At 44.2% G+C, this 20,271-nt stretch overlaps 1 protein-coding gene across 2 annotated transcripts in view; it reads left to right on the top strand.

Moving 5' to 3' along the window:
• LOC120917126 (complement C3-like) overlaps positions 1 to 20,271 on the top strand; it is a 284,580-nt gene that overhangs the window by 198,661 nt on the left and 65,648 nt on the right. For both annotated transcript variants that reach the window (XM_040328185.1, XM_040328194.1), the window contains exons 22-25: positions 1,719 to 1,773; positions 5,569 to 5,655; positions 6,507 to 6,710; positions 11,587 to 11,644. In XM_040328185.1, the coding sequence (XP_040184119.1) occupies positions 1,719 to 1,773; positions 5,569 to 5,655; positions 6,507 to 6,710; positions 11,587 to 11,644 (404 nt within the window). The remainder of the gene's footprint in view (positions 1 to 1,718; positions 1,774 to 5,568; positions 5,656 to 6,506; positions 6,711 to 11,586; positions 11,645 to 20,271) is intronic.

A 20,271-nucleotide genomic window follows, 5' to 3' on the forward strand; every position in this document is an offset into this window, starting at 1 on the left:
AAAAAGGTTTGTGTTTGTCCATTAACTTTCAGATTATCACACGATCACTTCAAAAGCGGTATTTTTTGTACAATATTCTAAACATGTATACGGGTCTTAAGGCTGACATAGATCCTGTCTTTTCATATCTCTAGTTAAAAGACCCAGAGCCGAAGGGTGTAACAGAGAGCAAGAGTTGGTCAGCTGTAAATAGTCTGGCTAGCTGGAAACCAGATTTTTTTTACAAAAAGTATTATAGTATAGTAAAAAGTGATTATAAAGTCTTGTTTCTTTTTTTCTCAAAAAATAACAAACATGTTATACTTACCAGCCCTGTTGCAGTGGATTTGCACATAGCAGCCCAAATCGTCCTCTTCTCGGGCCCCTCTCCGCTGCTCCTGGTACCTCCCTCCTGTCGAGTGCTCCCACAGCAAGCAGCTTGTTTTGGGGGCACCCGAGCTGAGTCACAGCTCCCTGTCCTCATTCAGATACGGAGCTGTGGCCTGGCCCCGCCCCTCTCTCTCCTGATTGGCTGACAGATTGACAGCAGTGGGAGCCAATGGCGCTGCTGCTGTGTCTCAGCCAATCAGGAGGGAGAGTCTCGGGTGGCCGAGACACTCGTGGACATCGCTGGACAGAGATGGAGCTCAGATAAGTATTAACTAGTATTCTATACACAGAAGGGTTTTTATCTGAATGCATAGAATGCATTCAGAAGAAAAACCTTGTGACTTTACAACCGATTTAACCTTTGGCTCTACATGATTTAAAGTGACTTATGCCATTCCTCTTGCTATCACTTCTGAGGCCCGGTTCACACTGCCTTGACTTAAAAGTTGACATCTCAGCGTGACTTCGGCAGGACTTGCATATGACTTCTTTAATAGCAGTCAATGCAAGTCACACCAAAAGTAGTGCCAAAGTCACACCAAAAGTAGTGTCAAAGTCACACCAAAAGTAGTGCCAAAGTCACACCATAAGTAGTGCCAAAGTCACACCAAAAGTAGTGCCAAAGTCACACCAAAAGTAGTGTCAAAGTCACACCAAAAGTATTGCCAAAGTCACACCAAAAGTAGTGTCAAAGTCACACCAAAAGTAGTGTCAAAGTCACACCAAAAGTAGTGCCAAAGTCACACCATAAGTAGTGCCAAAGTCACACCAAAAGTAGTGCCAAAGTCACACCAAAAGTAGTGTCAAAGTCACACCAAAAGTAGTGCCAATGTCACACCAAAAGTAGTGCAGGAACCTTTTTCTAAGTCAGAGCGACGCAAGTTGCTTCTATTAGAACTGTTCAATTGCACTTAATGTGGTGCAACTTGTCATACAACTTGTGCTATCGGAGTCGGAGCGCATGTCGCACCAGTGTGAACCGGACCTAACTCTTTACTATTCCTTCTCTCATATCACTGCAATCCCTAGATGACAATTTTATTAATATCCACTTTACTTTCAGAAGTCTGATCTGCAATGTCTGTGTGCAGAAAGTCTGCCAAATTCAATTACACCATCCTTTTTTTTCCGACTGGCTGGAATTATTATTATACATGGCATGAGTCACTTTAAATATTTCAGGCTCAGAAAATAGGCAGAAATTCAGGTTCTTTGTATAGTTTTTGAAAAAATATAAAAAAGCAAAAGAAATTAAATGTTTGTATTGGTTAAACAATTATAATTATTCCTTTGGATAAAATCCCTGATTTTGTTCTTCTTTTTCACATGCACTGTTTTTTGTGGTTTAGCCAGAAGGAAAACTTGAAAGGAAGAAAACGTTTAATCAAGCAGTAAATCCTAAAGGTTTGTTAATTTCAGTGACATGACTAAAGATATTATCGAACTGTATGTTGTATAGAAATATGGACTACAAATATGTGTGCGGGGAGGTGTAGCTTGGTATGGCAGCAGTAAACACTCAGGTTGCAGACAACAGAACTTGTATTAATGTAAAAGTTCAGCAATTCACAACAAGCCTGGTGGGAATGCACCCTACAAGGAACACTCACAGAATGCAACAGGGATGTGTAGCAGAGCAGCCTTCGGTATACCGACAGCGTCTGTCTTGAGAAGCAGAATGCAGCCTGGCCTGTCCATACCCAAATGGGTAGGTGTCCAGGAAGGATGTTGTGTCTCTATCCTTTTCCTTCTTGTCTTGAACCTCTCCCTGCTGCTAATCACTGTCCCTGTCAGATGGGTGACCTGTCCCTACACTACTCACACATTAAATGTGCACCAAGCGTAGGAGCCAGGGCCTGAAACAGGCTCTGCCTAACCCAAGATGGCTGCCAGAGTCAAATGCTGTGGCAGCATCCAATCAGGTAGCTGTGCCAGTAACCCAGTAAACCATAGAGGAAATATTGACTTCCCCTCCAACTGCAATGCCGCTGCAATCAAGCGCCACCTACAGTGGAGAGGAAAAAAAACACTGCACCTGCCTACTGGTGTAGTATAAATAATTGCACAGTTTTATTTGTCATAAAAAGGGCAACAGTGGTAGTGCTTATTTTTGCTCTCCTGTGACCCACATTCAGCTATTGCCCACTCTCAGTTGACTTGCACAGCCACTCCATGCTCTGGAAGAATCCCGACAATATTGTCTGGATCCATTCAGCTGCCTGATTGACAGTTGGCTTCGCCTCTCAGCATGCTGTTGAAAGCTGGAGCCAGCTGCGCTCTCAAACGTAGTATATACACATAAAAAGCAGTTAGCTGACCAAGAACTGAGCAGTCAGAGATCATGTGATCATTCAGTTCTCCGTCTTAGAGCCAACATAGGAGAGCTGCAGCATCATTGAAGCATAGAGGTGAGCACCTAGGTTAATGTTTTTTTTACATACTCTAAACAAGAGTGTGAAACTACATAGGATTCCTTCATCAATGTCAGGCATGTCAGATATCCTGCATGGTGCCAAAACATTGCACACTTATTTGTGTAATTTTCCATTGCAATAAAATAAAACTTGATGCATTGCCCATGGTGTATTGGTTACATATTGTATGGATGTTATTGTTGAAAGTGTCAGAAATGAATGTTGCAGTAGCCACACCAGGGTGAATTCCGGAGGGGTGTGCCACGGGACTATGGTTAAAATCTGAATTCTGATAAAGCACTATAGACATCACTACTAAACAGTAATACTGGTCATACATTCATAATTTTTTTTTTACATCAGCCAGCAGGCTAATGGAAAAAAAAACTTAGCGGATTCCCCCATCCACACTAACAAGGTGGATAGAGGAATCCTCTCCACTGCTCTATTGTATTCTGACAGCCGGTGATCTGCCGATATGGTTCCTCCTATTGATATGGTTTCCCTCTTGACTGCGCAGGCGCAATCCGAGCCGATGGAAATCGCCGAACCTGAGCAGCTGTAGCAAGAGGTCCAGGGCGACGTGGAATTAGCTGTAAGTGGCCAGTCGGCCTCACGTCCTCGCTTCGCTTGAATGGCTCGCTGCGCTCGCTCGGCCTCCTGGCTCTTTCTTTAACATCTTCCAATCCACGGGGATGTTAAGGAATGAGCCTGGCTGCTGCCCAAGGTTCGGAGATTTCTGTGGGCTATGTCAGCGCCTGCGCAGTCAAACAGGGAACCATCTCGATAGGGGAACTAGATCGACAAGATGCCGAACTCCTTCACTATCAGGGTACACTGATCAAATTTTTCAACAAATCCGTCCATTAGTCATTCTATATCTATCCAAAACAGAGCTCATAATATTTCCTTCCCTACATACCCCTTCCCCTTACTTCTCTGTCAAGATCAATGGCACATCAGTCCGTCCCCAAATGCCAGGATGCTAGGGGTAACCCTGGACTCTGAACTGTCGTTTCAGGCCCACATCCAATCCCTGTCAAAATCATGCCACCTCAATCTCCACAACATAACCATGGATACCACTAAGCTAATTCACTCCCTGGTTATCTCTCACCTCGACTACTGCAACTCCCTCCTCTTTGGATTACCTTTACATAGGCCATCCCCCCTTCAGTCCACCATAAATGCTGCTGCCAGACTCATCCACCTTACCAACTGTTCAGTGTCTAGTACCCCTCTCTGCCAATCCCTCCGCTGGCTTCCACTCTCCCAACAAATACAATTCTAAGTACTAACAGCAACTTACAAAGCCATCAGCTACTCGCCCCCAGCAACATCACTAACCTGGTCTCAAAAATATCAACCAAACTGCTCTCTTCGGTCCTCCCAAGACCTCCTGTTCTCTAGCTTCCTTGTCACCTCCTCCCATGCTCGTCTGCAGGACTTCTTCAGAGCTTCTACCATCCTTTGGAATTCCCTACCCCAAACTGTCCGACTATCTCCAAATCTATCCATCTTTAGCTGATCACTAAAAACCCTTCTCTTTAAAGAAACCTATCCTGTTTCTAACTAATACACTTTGGGCTGGATTCACAAAGAGTTACGCCGGCGTATCAGTAGATACGCCGACGTAACTCGGAATCTAAGCCCGTCATACGTTTAAGTGTATGCTCAAACTGAGATACTGGCCTGCGCCGTCGTATCTTAGGGTGCAATTTTTCCGCTGGCCGCTAGGTGGCGCTTTCGTTGATTTCGGCGTAGAATATGTAAATGACTAGATACGCCGATTCACGAACGTACGCTTGCCTGTCGCAGTAATGATACGCCGTTTTCATAAGAGGTACGCCGGCGTAAAGATAAAGCTGCCCCCTAGGTGGCCTAGCCAATGTTAAGTATGGCCGTCGTTCCCGCGTCGAAATTTTAAAATTTTACGTCGTAAGTCGTCCGTGAATGGGGCTGGACGTAATTTACGTTCACGTCGAAACCAATACGTCCTTGCGGCGTACTTTGGAGCAATGCACACTGGGATATGTACACGGACGGCGCATGCGCAGTTCGTAAAAAACGTCAATCACGTCGGGTCACCAATCATTTACATAAAACACGCCCCATCATCCTCATTTGAATTAGGCGTGCTTACGCCGGCCCCATTTACGCTACGCCGCCGTAAGTTAGGAGGCAAGTGCTTTGTGAATACAGCACTTGCCTCTCTGACTTAAGGCGGCGTAGCGTAAATACGATACGCTACGCCGCCGTAAAAATGCGCCGATCTACGTGAATCCAGCCCTTTGTTTTTACTTTCTCCATCCGCTTATCCCCCGCCGTTATTAGCTTTTGTATCACTTGACCCTCCCTCTAAGAATGTAAGCTCTAATGAGCAGGGCGCTCTGATTCCTCCTGTACCAAATTGTAATGTAACTGTAATGCCTGTCCTCATTTTGTAAAGCATTGTGCTAACTGTTAACACTAAATAAATGCTGTATAATATAATAATAATAATTAGATTGACTTCTCACAAACAGGAACAGCCATATACGAATCAAAATTCTGCTGGTGCCTGCTAAATTTTGATCCATTAATGACCAGCTGTGGCCTCCATGCTCGATAGTTATAACCCATTTAATTGAACACAATGTATAAACCCCACTTTTAAAAAGGTTATATGCTAATCAGGAGCATAAAATATATATTATTCTTATTTTGAAGCTTTTATTTTAACAACAAAATGTAACATGAAGACCGCTGTTTGGCTCATAAGATACTTTAATGTTTTTTTTTTCAGGGAGATCTGAGTTGCTTCATGTAAAAAAAGAAGAATTAGATGGAATAGTTCCAAACAGCCCTGCAAACTACTTCATTAGCGTACAAGGTATGAGTACTGCCTGATTAACACACTTTGCTACACACAAATACATAAAAGTCCAGCTAAGGCCCCTTTCACACCTGCGGACCGTATGTCCGATTTTTCATCCATCCGTTTACAGATGAAAAGGGGACATACATTAATCCCTATGAGATTGCGAGTGTCAGCAGATGAACATCCGCTGACACCCGATCTCATCAGTGCCTGCAATCCTCCGATTCTGCAGAAGGAGGAAAATCCTATCGAACACTTTTGACACAAATTTGGGACCATTCACATTTATACACTGATCAGTGCTATAAAAATGCACTAATTACTGTATAAATGTGAATGGCAGGGAAGGGGTTAACACTAGGGGGTGAGGAAGGGGTTAAATGTATTCCCTGGGTGTGTACTAACTGTGTGGGGGGAGGGGGCTGACTGGGGGAGGTAACCCGATGCTGTGTCCCTATGTACAAGGGACACAGATCTGTCTCCTCCCCTCTGACAGCACGTGGAGCTCTGTGTTTACACACAGAGCTCCACGTCCCTGCTGTCACCTGCTTCGTCACCGCCGATCGTGTGTACCCGGCGGACATCGCGGCTGCCAGGTACACGCATCGGCTCTTCAGCGTTGCGCCGGGACAGTGTTTACGCGCTGCGCGCCACCCAGTGGCGCGCGCGGGTAATGCTTTTAAAAAGACGTCCACCCGGCACTTGAGAGCCGCGCTGTTGACATCTTTTGTCAATAGCGCGGGTCTGAAGTGGTTAAAGAAAATGTTATCATTATATTTCATTTTCCTTCTCTAGGTTTCCTTATGGCTTTGTTATCTTAGCAAGTTAGTATTTTTTGGAATAAATTGTCTTTTTCTTTTCAGGAGATATAATGGGAGAAAGTTTGCTGGGCATTTTAGATGAGTCTTATCTTGGCCGCCTCCTCTATATCCCCAGTGGTTGCCCGGAACAAAATATGTTCAAAACATCTACAAATGTAATCGTGACTCGCTATTTAGATGCCAACAAGAAGTGGGGAATTGTTGGGGCTGAAAAAAGGCTGAAAGCCATTCACAATATTGGACAAGGTACAGTTATCCAAATACATTGCTATTTATTTCTGTTTGACCAAGTTTATAATGCTGGTGTCATTAACATGCAATCCATTATTTAGGCAGTGTTTGCTTGTCTCCATGCTGTCTCATTTATCCTTTATGATAATCTTTCATTCAATATATATGTAGCGCCCTCGTACTTTCAGTATGGGCACTACGCTAAAGTTATTGGGTAATGGGAGAGTTATTTTACTCCCATTCACAATTTTCGAAATTGTGGACTGCTGTCATTCCTGAACTGTCCTGTAGGTCAGTCTGCGCTCCAGGGGTGTTGTTTCCAACCCTTGGGCGACAGGTGGCGCTAGAGGGGTTCTGGCAGAGCCACTTTTCCCCAGCAGCCAATTTGAGGAGTTTTTCCCTCGTGGGGCATGCTGGGGAGGGGTATATCTGTGGCAGACGCCATCTTTATTAGTTCTTCCCGCGGGTTCCAGGTTCCATGTGCGGCATCCACCTTTAGGGTGTGCGCATCCAACGGACCCCAGGGATGGCCTTCCAGGCCGGGGTCGCATGCTACGCGGAGCTCCAAATTGCTGAGAGGGGCCCCAGTGACTTACTGGGTCCCCCAAATTACTCAGAAGATCCCAGGCTGCGTGCCGCTCGATTGGGGGGTCGGCTTGAGGAGAACCCGGAGGCAGGTTGTCCAACAGGGCTTGAACGAACCATCGGGGATCTGGTGACCGGAATGCTGACAGGTACTCTTTGCTGTCATCCGGTAAAGTGACACTTCGGCTGCCAGGCTTGTGGCAGAAGTCTGTCCGGGGGCACTTCACCCACTCTGGCTAGAGTGGCGACGAAAGGTGACTACCTTTGGGATATTAATGGAGTTGCAAAGGTAGAAGGTTTTTTATCTTAATGCATTTATCTCCAGCTATGTCCACGAGTGTCTTAACCATCCGGGACACTCCTCTTGATTGGCTGAGACACAGCAGCGGCGCCATTGGCTCCCATGGCTGTCAAAGTCAGTCAGCCAATCAGGGAATAGAGGGGGCTGGGCCAGGTCGGGGGTCTGTGTCTAAATGTATACACAGAGCTCTGACTCGACTCCAGTGCCCCCATAGAAGCTATAGGGGCACTTGATAGGAGGGAGGGGCCAGGAGCAGCAAAGAGGGACCTGAGAAGAGGAGGATCTGGGCTGCTCTATGCAAAACCAACTGCACAGAGGAGGTAAGTATAACATGTTTGTTATTAAAGAAAAAAATAGCCTTTTCAATCACTTTAAGGTGGGGATTCCATGGGTGCCAGATATTATGGCCTCCTAGCCCAAATTAAATATTTTCCTTGAGAGAGACACACAGCACATTAGATACTGGTGATGCTAAGGTTTGTGACATGTGGCAATGAGCCTTTGAAATGTGAGCTGGAGATGTGTATGTTACTATAGGAACTGAGACTGGAAGTCGAATATATCCTATTACCAGGGGTTGACAAATTTGCTTGGAATCTAGGAGCCAGCTAAAAAGTTAGGAGCCAGAAAATGCGCCCCGTCCCGACGAGCTTTCGCGCAGAAGCGAACACATACGTGAGCAGCGACCGCATATGTGAACGGTGTTCAAACCACACATGTGAGGTATCGCCGCGATTGGTAGAGCGAGAGCAATAATTCTAGCCCTAGACCTCCTCTGTAACTCAAAACATGCAACCTGTAGAGTTTTTTAAACATCGCCTATGGAGATTTTAAAGGGTAAAAGTTTGACGCCATTCCACGAGCGGACGTAATTTTGAAGCGTGACATGTTGGGTATCAATTTACTCGGCGTAACATTATCTTTCATAATATTAAAAAAAATGGGGATAACTTTACTGTTGTCTTATTATTTAATTAAAAAAAGTGTAATTTTTTCCCCAAAAAAGTGCGATTGCAAGACCGCTGCGCAAATACGGCGTGACAGAAAGTATTGCAACGATCACCATTTTATTCTCTAGGGTGTTAGGATAAAAAATATATATAATGTTTGGGGGTTATAATTAGAGGTCGACCGATATGGGTTTTTCTCTGGCCGATACCGATGCCGATATTTAGAATTTGGGGCGGCCGATGGCCGATATATGATGCCGATTTTTGCGGCCGATATTTTAGGCCGATTTTTTATTTTTTGGCAGGTGGCGCTAATTGGCACTGGCAGATTGCACTGGATGGAACCAATTGGCAAAAGCAGATGGCACTGATTGGCAGGTGGCACTGAATGGCACTGGCAGGTGGCACTGGTTGGCACGTGGCACTAAGGTGGCAGTGGCAGGTGGCACTAATTGGCACTGGCAGGTGGCACTAATTGGCACTGGCAGGTGGCACTAATTGGCATGTGGCACTGGATGGTACTGGCAGGTGGCACTAATTGGCAATAGTTAGCACTGGCAGATGGCACTGGTTGGCACTAATTGGCAGGTGGCACTGGATGGCCTTGGCAGGTGGCACTAGTTGGCACTAGCAGGTGGCACTGGATGGCACTGGCAGATGGCACTGGATGGCATTGGCAGGTGGCACTGGATGGCATTGGCAATGCCAGGTGGCACTGGATGGCACTAGATGGCATTAGCAGGTGGCACTGGATGGTATTGGCAGGTGGCACTGGATGGCGTTGCCACTGGCAGGTGGCACTGGATGGCATTGACAGGTGGCACTGGATGGCATTAACAGATGGCACTAGTTGGCATTGGCAGGTGGCACTAGTTGGCATGGCATTGGCAGGTGGCACTGGCCGGCTTGGCATTAGCAGATGGCACTGGCAGGTTTCACAGCACATAATGTAGCTGAATGTGTGAAACTCTCTCTTCATACAGTTTCACAACTGCTGCAGAGAGAAAGAGGAGCTCAGATTCATTGCGATGTTGAAGGTGGGCGGGACCCGGGTTGGGCAGGGCTCAGCTGTCCACCAGCCAATGGGATGAGATCATTGGCTGGATAGCTGCTGAGTCCCGCCCACCCCGGGTCCCGCCCACCTTCAACATCGCAACGAATCTGAGCTCCTCTCTCTCTCTGCAGCAGTTGTGAAACTGTATGAAGAGAGAGTTTCACACATTCAGCTACATTATGTGCTGTGAAACTGTGAGAGCAGAGAGAGAGAGGAGCTCAGATTCATCGTGATGTTGGAGGTGGGCGGGACCCAGCAGCTATCCAGCCAATGATCTCATCCCATTGGCTGGTGTTGGACAGCTGAGTCCCGCCCACCCCGGGTCCCGCCCACCCCGACATCAGCCCGACAGCTCCATTCTCCTTCACACACACGGCACTGCTCTGCAGACAGTGTGGAGAAGGGAGGGTGAACCCCATGTTCCTCCTTCCTTCTCCACACTCTGCTGATGCAGATCTGCTAAATATCGGCCACATTTGGATAATAATCGGCCGATGCCGATTTCTCCAAAATGACTGAATATCGGCCCGATATATCGGCCGGCCGATATATCGGTCGACCTCTAGTTATAATTAGAGGGAAGAAGATGGCAGTGAAAATAGTGAAAAATTACATTAGAATTGCTGTTTAACTGGTAATGCTTAACTTGTAATACCAACGGCCACCACCAGATGGCGCCAGCTCACATCTGGTGGTAATAACTTGTAATACCAACGGCTCACCACCAGATGGTGCCAGCTCACAAAAAAAAAAAAAATTTTTTTTTTTTTGCCCCCCCATCCAAGCCAAGTCGCAGGACCCTATTTCTAGTCGCCATGGCGACCTGGCGCCCGGGATTTGTCAAGCCCTGCTATTACAATAGAAGGCCATCCAGTGGAAGCATTATTAAATTCCAGAAGCTTCATCACATTAATTCAGGCCAGTCTGGGGGACTCTGCTAAGCTTGACAACCCTAATGCAGTGCTCTTAGTCATGGGTGTAATAGAGGCAAGGATGTCAGAAACCCTGCCTGCAACTCTGGTTTAAGAGGTGAGAGATTCCTTTCAGAAAAATCGAGAGGTGTATTCAGAATTACCTGGCCAAACCAACATAATTTGCCATGACATTTTTTCTGAGCCTCACCTTCTGGGTACCTGAAGGTCAGAGAAAAGCCATTTCCAGAGAGACACAGTAAATGTTAGCCCTTGAGGTTTTAGAGGAATCCAATAGTGAGATGTAATGCCCCATGGCAATCTGAGGTTCTGCAATGACTTCTGGAAATGAAATGAAATATACTAATTCAACACTTACACCGATACTCTGGTTGGATGAGTTGATAGCAAGGTCCCACCAGGTACATTACCACCCTAAAATGTAACTAAAGGCTATTGGCAGATTCTGTTGAATTCCCTTAAAGAAAACTGTCCATGTTGCTCACAGCAACCAGGGAGACTTTTTATCGTTAATCTTTATAAATCAAATTTCTGGTTAACAGTTATTATTTTCTATGAAAAATGTATTTGCTTTCAATAGATTTTTATTTTTCAAATAAAGGATACAATTACAGTATGACCAAAGGCTGGGTCTACATCATCATAAACAAACAAGGCATAATGTCAGCAACAAGGTCTCAATTGATTTCATATTGCCCAGAAAAATGAATTTGTGTTCTCTGTCTAGTACTACGTAATGTCCCATATTTACACAGACTGGGGGTTAAGTAAATGATGAAGTATATTTATTGTTTATAGGAACCACTTTTGTAGAAATCTTACTTTATATTGCACATGACTCCATCATCCATTTTCAAAGGCCTACTGTAGTGTCCTAATGCAAAAGTTATCTTGTTAAAAATCAAAATGTTGTGCAACATCGATTTTAGTTAGCCCATTACACCAGCATAATAGTATAAGTCAGCATTTTAACCTATGCATTTATACATCTCTACTAGTACTTAACATAAAACAGGTAGATCAAATAGATAGTAAATCTTATATACTTTTTTTTTAAATCCTGGAACAGGTTATATACAACAGCTGGCTCATCATTTGCCCGATCATTCTTTTCAAAAAAGCACTTGGTAAGATACATTTTTCCTCCTGTATTACTTTGTTGCATTCTGTCCTGGCCTTCGAGCATGCCTTGCTATATGGTTTTAGCCAATGTGACTGAATAAAAGCTAGGTGATTTGGAAAGTGTGTTTGACATTTCTAGTTCTAATCTGTTAGTTCTGCAGTATGCGTTACTGGAAAGCAGGGACAGTACAACAATTTGATTGGCCTGAGAAGGATGCATCATGTTAGGGTAAATGAACAGAGAACAATGGGATCATTTACATTATTTTTGATTGCATCCTAATAGACTGCTACCGGAGTATATTATGTGGATATTCAAGAGCACACACTATTTTATATGGCAGTGGTTACTAAAACAAAAACACACATTTTAGACCCTCCAGATCATCTCCCTAATTTACAGCATCATTTACATTCATAGGAAAAAACAAAACAGTAATGATAATTATTCAGAGAGGTTGGAGCCATCGGTAAGGACAACTATAAAAAAAACTGAGTTAAAATAAAAACCTGATTTAGCTCAACCTCCTCTAAAGGGATAAATCAATGTATGCGTAAACTCACTGGGCTAAATAGAATTATCATTTTATTACTTGTATCAAACATGTGAATATATGAAATTTAAAATAGTACCATAACCCCTTTCTACACACACACTTAAAAACATACATCCACCTCAGAGCCGGTTCACACTGGGGCGACCTGGAATCCGACTTCAAGTCGCCCCAAGTCGCGTGGTCGAGAAAATGAATGGAAGTGAATGAAGCCGTCTTAATGTACACTACTGAAGTCGCTCCGACTTCGGAAAAGGTTCCTGTACTACTTCAATCCGACTTCTAGGCAACTTGTAGGCAACATGTACCCATTGATTTCAATGGAAGTCGCCTCAGAAGTCGGATCACTGTCTTAACTGAAGCAACAATACAGGAAGATAACATACATTTCTCAGGCAAACCCCTCCCTCCCACAGAGCTGATTCTTGTTTGATTGGCTACTGGAAAGACTCCTGTCCTGGAGGTGACTTGAAGTTGCCTGATGATTCATATTCAAGTCCTGTCCAAGTTGCCTCCCAAAGTCGTGCTAGAAGTTGTGTTGCCCCTGTGTGAATGGGCTTTTACTCACATAAATGTTACTGTAATGTACATACATATTTACATAATAAATACATGTATCCACATGACCACATTTATATAACAAATGAAAGGGGGCACAAGGACTGGTGATCCTATAAATGGTCAAAAAATGGACCTAGGGATATAGTCTGTATAGACACAGAAGATGACACCATGCATGTCCGTCAGATGTAAGTAGATGAAGAGTCCAAGAACTGTGGTGGTCGATATGAGAATAGTCTTTAACTGTGATGTATTGGTTTTGCCCCCAAGAGAATGCTCAACAGGTACTGTGGTCCAGTGGAGGGTACTTGTTCAAGGCCTATATCTGTCTTCTGGCTTCATAGGCAGGGATCCATACCCATGTTGAGTGGCAAAGTGTATAAATGAACGGTGTAGGAACCACCCTCGCACTGGCAGTAAAGAAAGGACTCCCTGAAGCCACACATCCGTGCTGTCCCTAAACTGGGTGTATGAATGGCAACCTCAGCCTAGACTCTGACCAGGCCATGCCCCCTCGCACACCAGTGAATTCCAATCCACGTACCGTGAACACATTCAACCTACCACCTTGAGAACTGCTGCTCAATGTCTTTGGTTCATGAAGTACAGAGTCCATATGTAGTGCTCAGCATAAATGAGTACACCCCAACAGATTTGTCAGAAAACCTTTGCTTTCCTTTCAGAATCCACATTTTTTATGGGACAGTATACTAAAAAATACTCCCACAAATGCAGGGCATTGATTGCAACCAAGATTTATTAATTTGCACACACAAAGTATTTACCCAAACAAATTCATTCAAGACCATGTTGCAAAAACCCCAATGAAATTATTATGAGCAAAGCTAAATTTTAGACAACAAAATCCTAATTAACTAGAATTTAACTACAGGTGAGTCTAATTATTCAGTAAACAGGTGTCCAGCAGACAGTTGATCATAAAAGGTCATAAAACTTAAAGCGGAGGTCCACCCAAATTTTTGTTTTAAAAGCCAGCAGCTACAAAATCTGAAGCTGCTGACTTTTAAAAAATGGACACTTACCTGTCCAGTGTGCCCGCGATGTCGGCAGCCAAGGCAAAGCAATCGCTCGTCTCTCGGCTGCCTCCGCCGCCATTCTCAGTGAGGGAATCAGGAAGTGAAGCATTGCCGCTTCACTGCCCGGTTCCCTACTGCGCATGCTTGAGACGCGTGGCGCATCATCACTGGTCCCCGCTATCGCCTAGGACCAGTGTGTTTCCTAGAAGACAGCGGAGGGGTGACGCGAAAGGGTGTGACTCCCATGGGAGTCTATTCCCGGAAGTGGGTGCAAATACCCGTATTATACAGGTATCTGCACCCCCATGACACAATATGGCGTACACTGCAAAGGAATGGCATGCATGGGTGTCATCCATGATGGAAGTGTCATGAACAGGTGTGACCAGAACTGTGTGAACTGCGACAGAGGACACCCAAACATGTATTAGTGAATAATTTTGTTTATTTAAAGATAAGTGATAACAGTAAATAAACACCTCCAATACAAACAGTGAACAACCAACCAGACAGTGACCCACAAACAACAAATAACTATATACAATAGAAGGGAAGTACCGCAATCTTAAACGTAGCCAGGCCAGGGTCATTCACAGGAGATCAGCAGATGGGGCAAGGAACAGGACAGGGAGAAGGTGGACGGGATCAGGCTGCGGGGCAGGGATGCAAGGTAACAGGAGGGACAGGATCAGGATAAGATGCACAGAGTAACAGGATCAGGTGCACTGGGTAACAGGATCAGGTACACAGGTTACAGAATCAGGTTCTCGGGTAGCAGATAAGGATCAGGGCACAAGAAAGATAGCAAGGCAAGCCTGTGAATGCTTGCTGGGTATTTATACACACACCTGTAATCTCAGGTGACGCCTGATCGCAGGAGGAGATGTCTGCTCCACACTGCCAGGAGACTGCTGGTGGACATTGGTACTGCAGCCCAAAGATCTAACAGTGCTACCAGCAGATGAAACCTTTCATGACAGCTCCCGACTGTTAGGAGACACCTGCTGGTGGACACCAGTACTGCGATCCACAGGACCGACAGCGCCACCAATGGGTGAAACCTTTCCTGACAGGAAGACACTCTTAAAGCAAATGCGCACAAAAACCCACCTAGAATTTGGAAGGGGCCCATGCTGAAAAAGAGGACTACTTAGACTCCGTATTCTGGAGCAATGAGACCAAGATAAATGTTTTTGGAACTGATGGTTTCAAAACTGTATGGCCTTGCAAAAGTGAGGAGTACAAAAAAGATGCATGGTGCCTAAAGTGAAACATGGTGGTGGTGGCGGCAGTGTCCTCTGTGGGGCTACATGAGTGTTGCTGGTGGCAGGAGCTGAATTTCATTAATGGTATCATGAATTCACAGATGTACTGCTCTATATTTAAAGAGAAGGTACAATCATCACTCCGTGCCCTTGGTCGTGCACTTTTCCAACATGACAATGATCCATAACATAACATCTAAGGCCACTGTTGCATTTCTGAAGAACAGGGTAAAAGTGATTTAATGACCAAGTATGTCTTCTGATCTGAACCCAATCGAACACCTATAGAGAATTCTTAAGAGACAAGTTGAGCATCACTCTTCATCCAGCATCCAAGCTCTAAAAGAGGTCGTTCTTGGAAAATGGAAAAAGATAGCTGTTGCAATATGTTGCCAACTTGTTCATTCCATGCTTAGAAGTCTTGTTGCTGTAATCTTGGAGGTAATACAAAATACTAGATGTAGTCATTTTTGATGTGGGGTGTATTCATTTTTGCATCAACTAATTTGAGTAAAACTGAAGATTTTGTAATCTAAGTTTTATTATTAACCTAACTTTCATGTAATGAGCTAAACATATGTTCTAAAAAAACTCATTTATGCAGAGCACTGTAAAACATATAACCAAATTGTTGCTAGTATATCATTCACATCTTCAATCTCTCCCTCTCTTCAGGCCTCTTTCTGAACTCTTTAAAACATGCATTAGTCACTCCCATTCTTAAAAGCCATCACTGGACCCCACTAAGCCTAACAACCTATGCCCTATCTCCTTGCTCCCCTTTTTATCTAAACTCATTAAACGTCTGGTCTACAACCGACTGAGCAACCACCTCGCCAAGAATAACCTTCTAGATCCCCTTCAGTCTGGTTTCCCGTCTCCACAGAAACTGCTCTCCTAAAACTCACAAACAATCTGCTAACAGCTAAATACAATGGAAACTATTCTATATTGTTACTCTTAGACCTCTCTGTTGCCTTTGAAACAGTGGACCACGCCCTCTTCCTCAGAAGAACTCTACACCTTTGGTCTACGTGACTGTACTCTTTGCTGGTTCTTATCTTATTTATCCAACCGCACCTTCAGTGTCACTTACAACTCTTCTTCCTCCTCTCCTCTACCTTTCTCTGTCGGGGTCCCCCAAGGTTCTGTTCTTGGCCCTCTCTTATTCTCCATCTACACCTCCTCCCTGGGTCAGGTAATAGCCTCCCATGGCTTCCAATAGCATCTTTATGCTGACAACACCCAAATCTATCCCTCTAATCCTTAGCTCACTTCTTCATTCTCCTCCCGTATCACTCATTTACTAACAGACCTATCAGCCTGGATGTCACACCACTTCCTCAAACTCAATATATCCAAAACTGAGCTCATGATTTTTCCTCCCCCATGTGCCTCTTTCCCTGATTTCTCTGTCAAGATCATTAGCACTACTATCAGCCCATCCCCGAATGCCAAGGTTCCAGGTGTAGTCCTGGACTCTGAACTATTCTTTTGGCCCCATGTCCAACCGCTTTCCAAATCTTACCATCTCAACCTCCACAACATCTCCAAAATACGCCCCTTCCTAACCAATGACACCACAAAGCTCCTAGATCACTTCCTGGTCATCTTCCGTCTCAACTACTGCAACTTTCTCCTCACGGGATTACTTTTACATAGGCTATCCCCCTTCAGTCCACCATGAATGCTGCTGCCAGGCTCATCCACCTTACCAACCGCTCAGTGTCTGCTACCACTTTCTGTCAATCCCTCAAAATTCTAACAACTTACAAAGCCATCTTGGCCCCCAGCTACATCACTAACCTAGTCTCAAAATACCAACCTACTCATTCCCTTCATTCCGCCCAAGACCTCCTGCTCTCTAGTTTCCTTGTCACCTCCTCCCATGTTCGCCTCCAGGACTTTTCCCAGAGCCTCTCCTATCCTATGGCATTCCCTACCCCAATCTGTCTGACTATCTCCTACTCTGCTCACTTTCAGACGATCCCTGATAACACTTCTCTTCAGAGAAGCCTATCGGCCCCCACTTAACAACTATACATTTACTACTCCATCAGATCATCCCCCACAGCTATTACCTTTTGTATCACTTGTTCCCCCCTTGTAGATTGTAAGCTCTAACAAGCAGGGCTCTCTGATTTCTCCTGTGTTGAATTGTATTGTAACAGTACTGTCTGCCCTAATGTTGTAAAGCTCTGCGCAAACTATTGGCGCTATATAATTCCTGTATAATAATAGTATATTCCATGAATAAACTCCTAGCTCATCATATGAGGAAAAGATAAATGCATGCATGCACTGTATACTTATTGGTCCTTGGTGCATACAGGCATGGAGTACTAAAAGTTACATACACGTGTGCTCATAAGTTTACATATTCTGGCAGAATTTATGATTTCTTGGCCATTTTTAAGAGAATATGAATGATAACACAAAAACTTTTCTTTCACTCATGGTTAGTGTTTGGCTGAAGCCATTTATTATCAATCAACTGTGTTTATTCTTTTTAAATCATGACAACAGAAACTACCCAAATGACCCTGATCAAAAGTTTACATACCCTGGTGATTTTGGTCTAATAACATACACACAAGTTGACACAAAGGGGTTTGAATGGCTTTTAAAGGTAACCATCCTCACCTGTGATCTGTTTTCTTGTAATTAGTGTGTTTATAAAAGGTCAATGAGTTTCTGGACTCCTGACAGACCCTTGCATCTTTCATCCAGTGCTGCACTGATGTTTCTGGCTTCTGAGTCACGAGGAAAGCAACAGAATTGCCAAAGGAAATGCCAATCAGCAGTGTTCAAACTCTAATCAAAAAGAGTAAAATGAGGGGTTCTGTTGAAACCAAACCACAGTCAGGTAGACCAACTAAAATTTCAGCCACAACTGCCAGGAAAATAGTTTGATATGCAAAGAAAAACCCACAAATAACTTCAGGTGAAATACAGGACTCTCTGAAAACATGTGGTGTGACTGTTTCAAGACACACAATAAGCAGGCACTTGAAGAAAGATGGGCTGCATGGTAAAGTCGCCAGAAGAAAGCCATTACTACGAAAATGCCACTAAGTATCCTGCTTACAATACACCAAACAGCACAGAGATGAGCCTTAAATCTTCTGGCACACAGTCATTTGGAGTGATGAGACAAAAATTTCGCCTTTCTGGCCACAACCATAAACGCTAAATTTGGAGAGGAGTTAGGAGGACTATAATGAAAGGTGGTACGGAGGTGGATTGCTAATGTTTTGGGGATGTGTGAGCTACAAAGGCACAGGAAATTTGGGCAAAATTGTTGGCAAGATGAATGCAGTATGTTATCAAAAAGCACTGGAGGAACATTTGTATTCATCACCTAGGAAGCTGCGCATGGGACGTACTTGGACATGCTAACATGACAATGATCCAAAACACAAGGCCAAGTCGACTTGTCATTGGGTACAGCAGAATAAAGTGAAGGTTCTGGAGTGGCTATCTCAGTCTCCTGACTTTAATATCAATGAGCCACTCTGGGGAGATCTCACAACATGCAGTTCATGCAAAACAGCCCAAGAATTTTCAAGAACTGTAGGCTTTTTGTCAAGAGAAATGGACAGCTTTACCATCTGAGAAGATAAAGAGCCTCATCCACAAATACCACAAAAGACTTCAAGCTGTCATTGATGTTAAAGGGGGTAATACACGATATTAAAAACTGGGGTATGTAAACTTTTTTGATCAGGGTCATTTGGGTAGTTTCTGTTGTCATTATTTAAAAAGAGTAAACAGTTGATTGATAATAAATGGCTTCAGCCAAACACTAACCATGAGTGAAAGAAACATTTTTGTGTTATCATTCATATTCTCTGAAAAATGGCCAAGAAATTATAAATTCTGCGGGGTAAGTAAACTTATCAGCACAACTGTACATTAACTGTGGCAATGATACAGGAGTATGACCTTCGGCAGTATTTTAGTCAAATCTACTCTGGCTTTTTAATGCTGGTGTAGCCCTTTTACAGAGGAGGTTATGGAAAATGGCCCTCCACAAACATTATATTGCATTAAAACTCTAGGTAAACAGGAGAACAAGAACCTTTGCTGAGTGGAAGAATGGGTTTTCTAATAAAGTTGGCAGTGACTCCATCCAAGACAGGGCCTGTGTCTGTGAACGGAGGAGATTCCCTTCCTGGAAAATTAACCAATAATCTAGTCAAAGTAATTGGGAGCAGAGGAACTACTGCAATCAGCTTAGAACATATGTGTCAAACACAAGGCCCGCGGGCCGAATCCGGCCCTCCAGGCAATTTCATGTGGTGCTCGCACCTCTCCTGCAGGAGAGCTCCAGCCCTCTTCTGGTCCTCCTCCCCCTTTCAAGCAATGCATCCAGCTTCTTCCCAGTGGCAGCATAAGGAAAGGGGGGTGCACTGTGATGTAAGGGAGCGGTGCACTGTGATGTAATGGAGAAGGGACTCAACTTCTGATGGTGGGGTGGCTCTTGACATGTAATGTAAGGGAAGGGGATGCGCTGGACATCTAATCTTACAGATACAACCGGCCCTTTTGAAAACAATTATAATGCTGATGCGGCCCATGATGAAATTTGAGTTTGATACCCTTGGCTTAGAACATTAACCATAAGTATATAGATGCACACCAGTATGGAAATAATACAGCTTTATGTAAGAAAAGATCAATAGCAGTACATACATCCTACCAGTACAAACAGGTATTATCAGCTGAAGGCCCACTTCCAGATGAATGTTGCAGCAAAGTTCACTTGCAGGGCCCCCTGAGGATGATTGTGGTGCAGTATCTGTCTTTGTGTCAGAGACTTGAAGACAAGATCGGCGGTGATGGGGAGATCCTTCAACCATTGTCCAACCAGCCTTGGTTGCAGCTTCTCCCTGGCAGAAACTGTGGTGTGGCACTGGAACTCAGTCACCTATCTACTATTGCCTTTTAGTCCCTAGGAGTAACTAGACTGTCATGCAACTGGACCTCCAACTACCAAAAGTGGCCTTTGGAAGTATAACCTGGCTCTAGCCTATGCTGGTTATTGAGCTCTATTTGGGACTGTACATGTGAGATAAGAACTACAGAACAAGGATAAGTCTGTCAAAAAGAATTGAATACACACTCAAGAAGCTATGATCAACTACAGTTATACTATTAGGAATATTTGCTTAATAGTCTCTGCTTTTGGTCCGGGTGAAAAATAGCAGCCCCT

The sequence above is a fragment of the Rana temporaria genome, chromosome 1 (genome assembly GCF_905171775.1).
Source record: "Rana temporaria chromosome 1, aRanTem1.1, whole genome shotgun sequence".
NCBI lineage: Eukaryota > Metazoa > Chordata > Amphibia > Anura > Ranidae > Rana > Rana temporaria.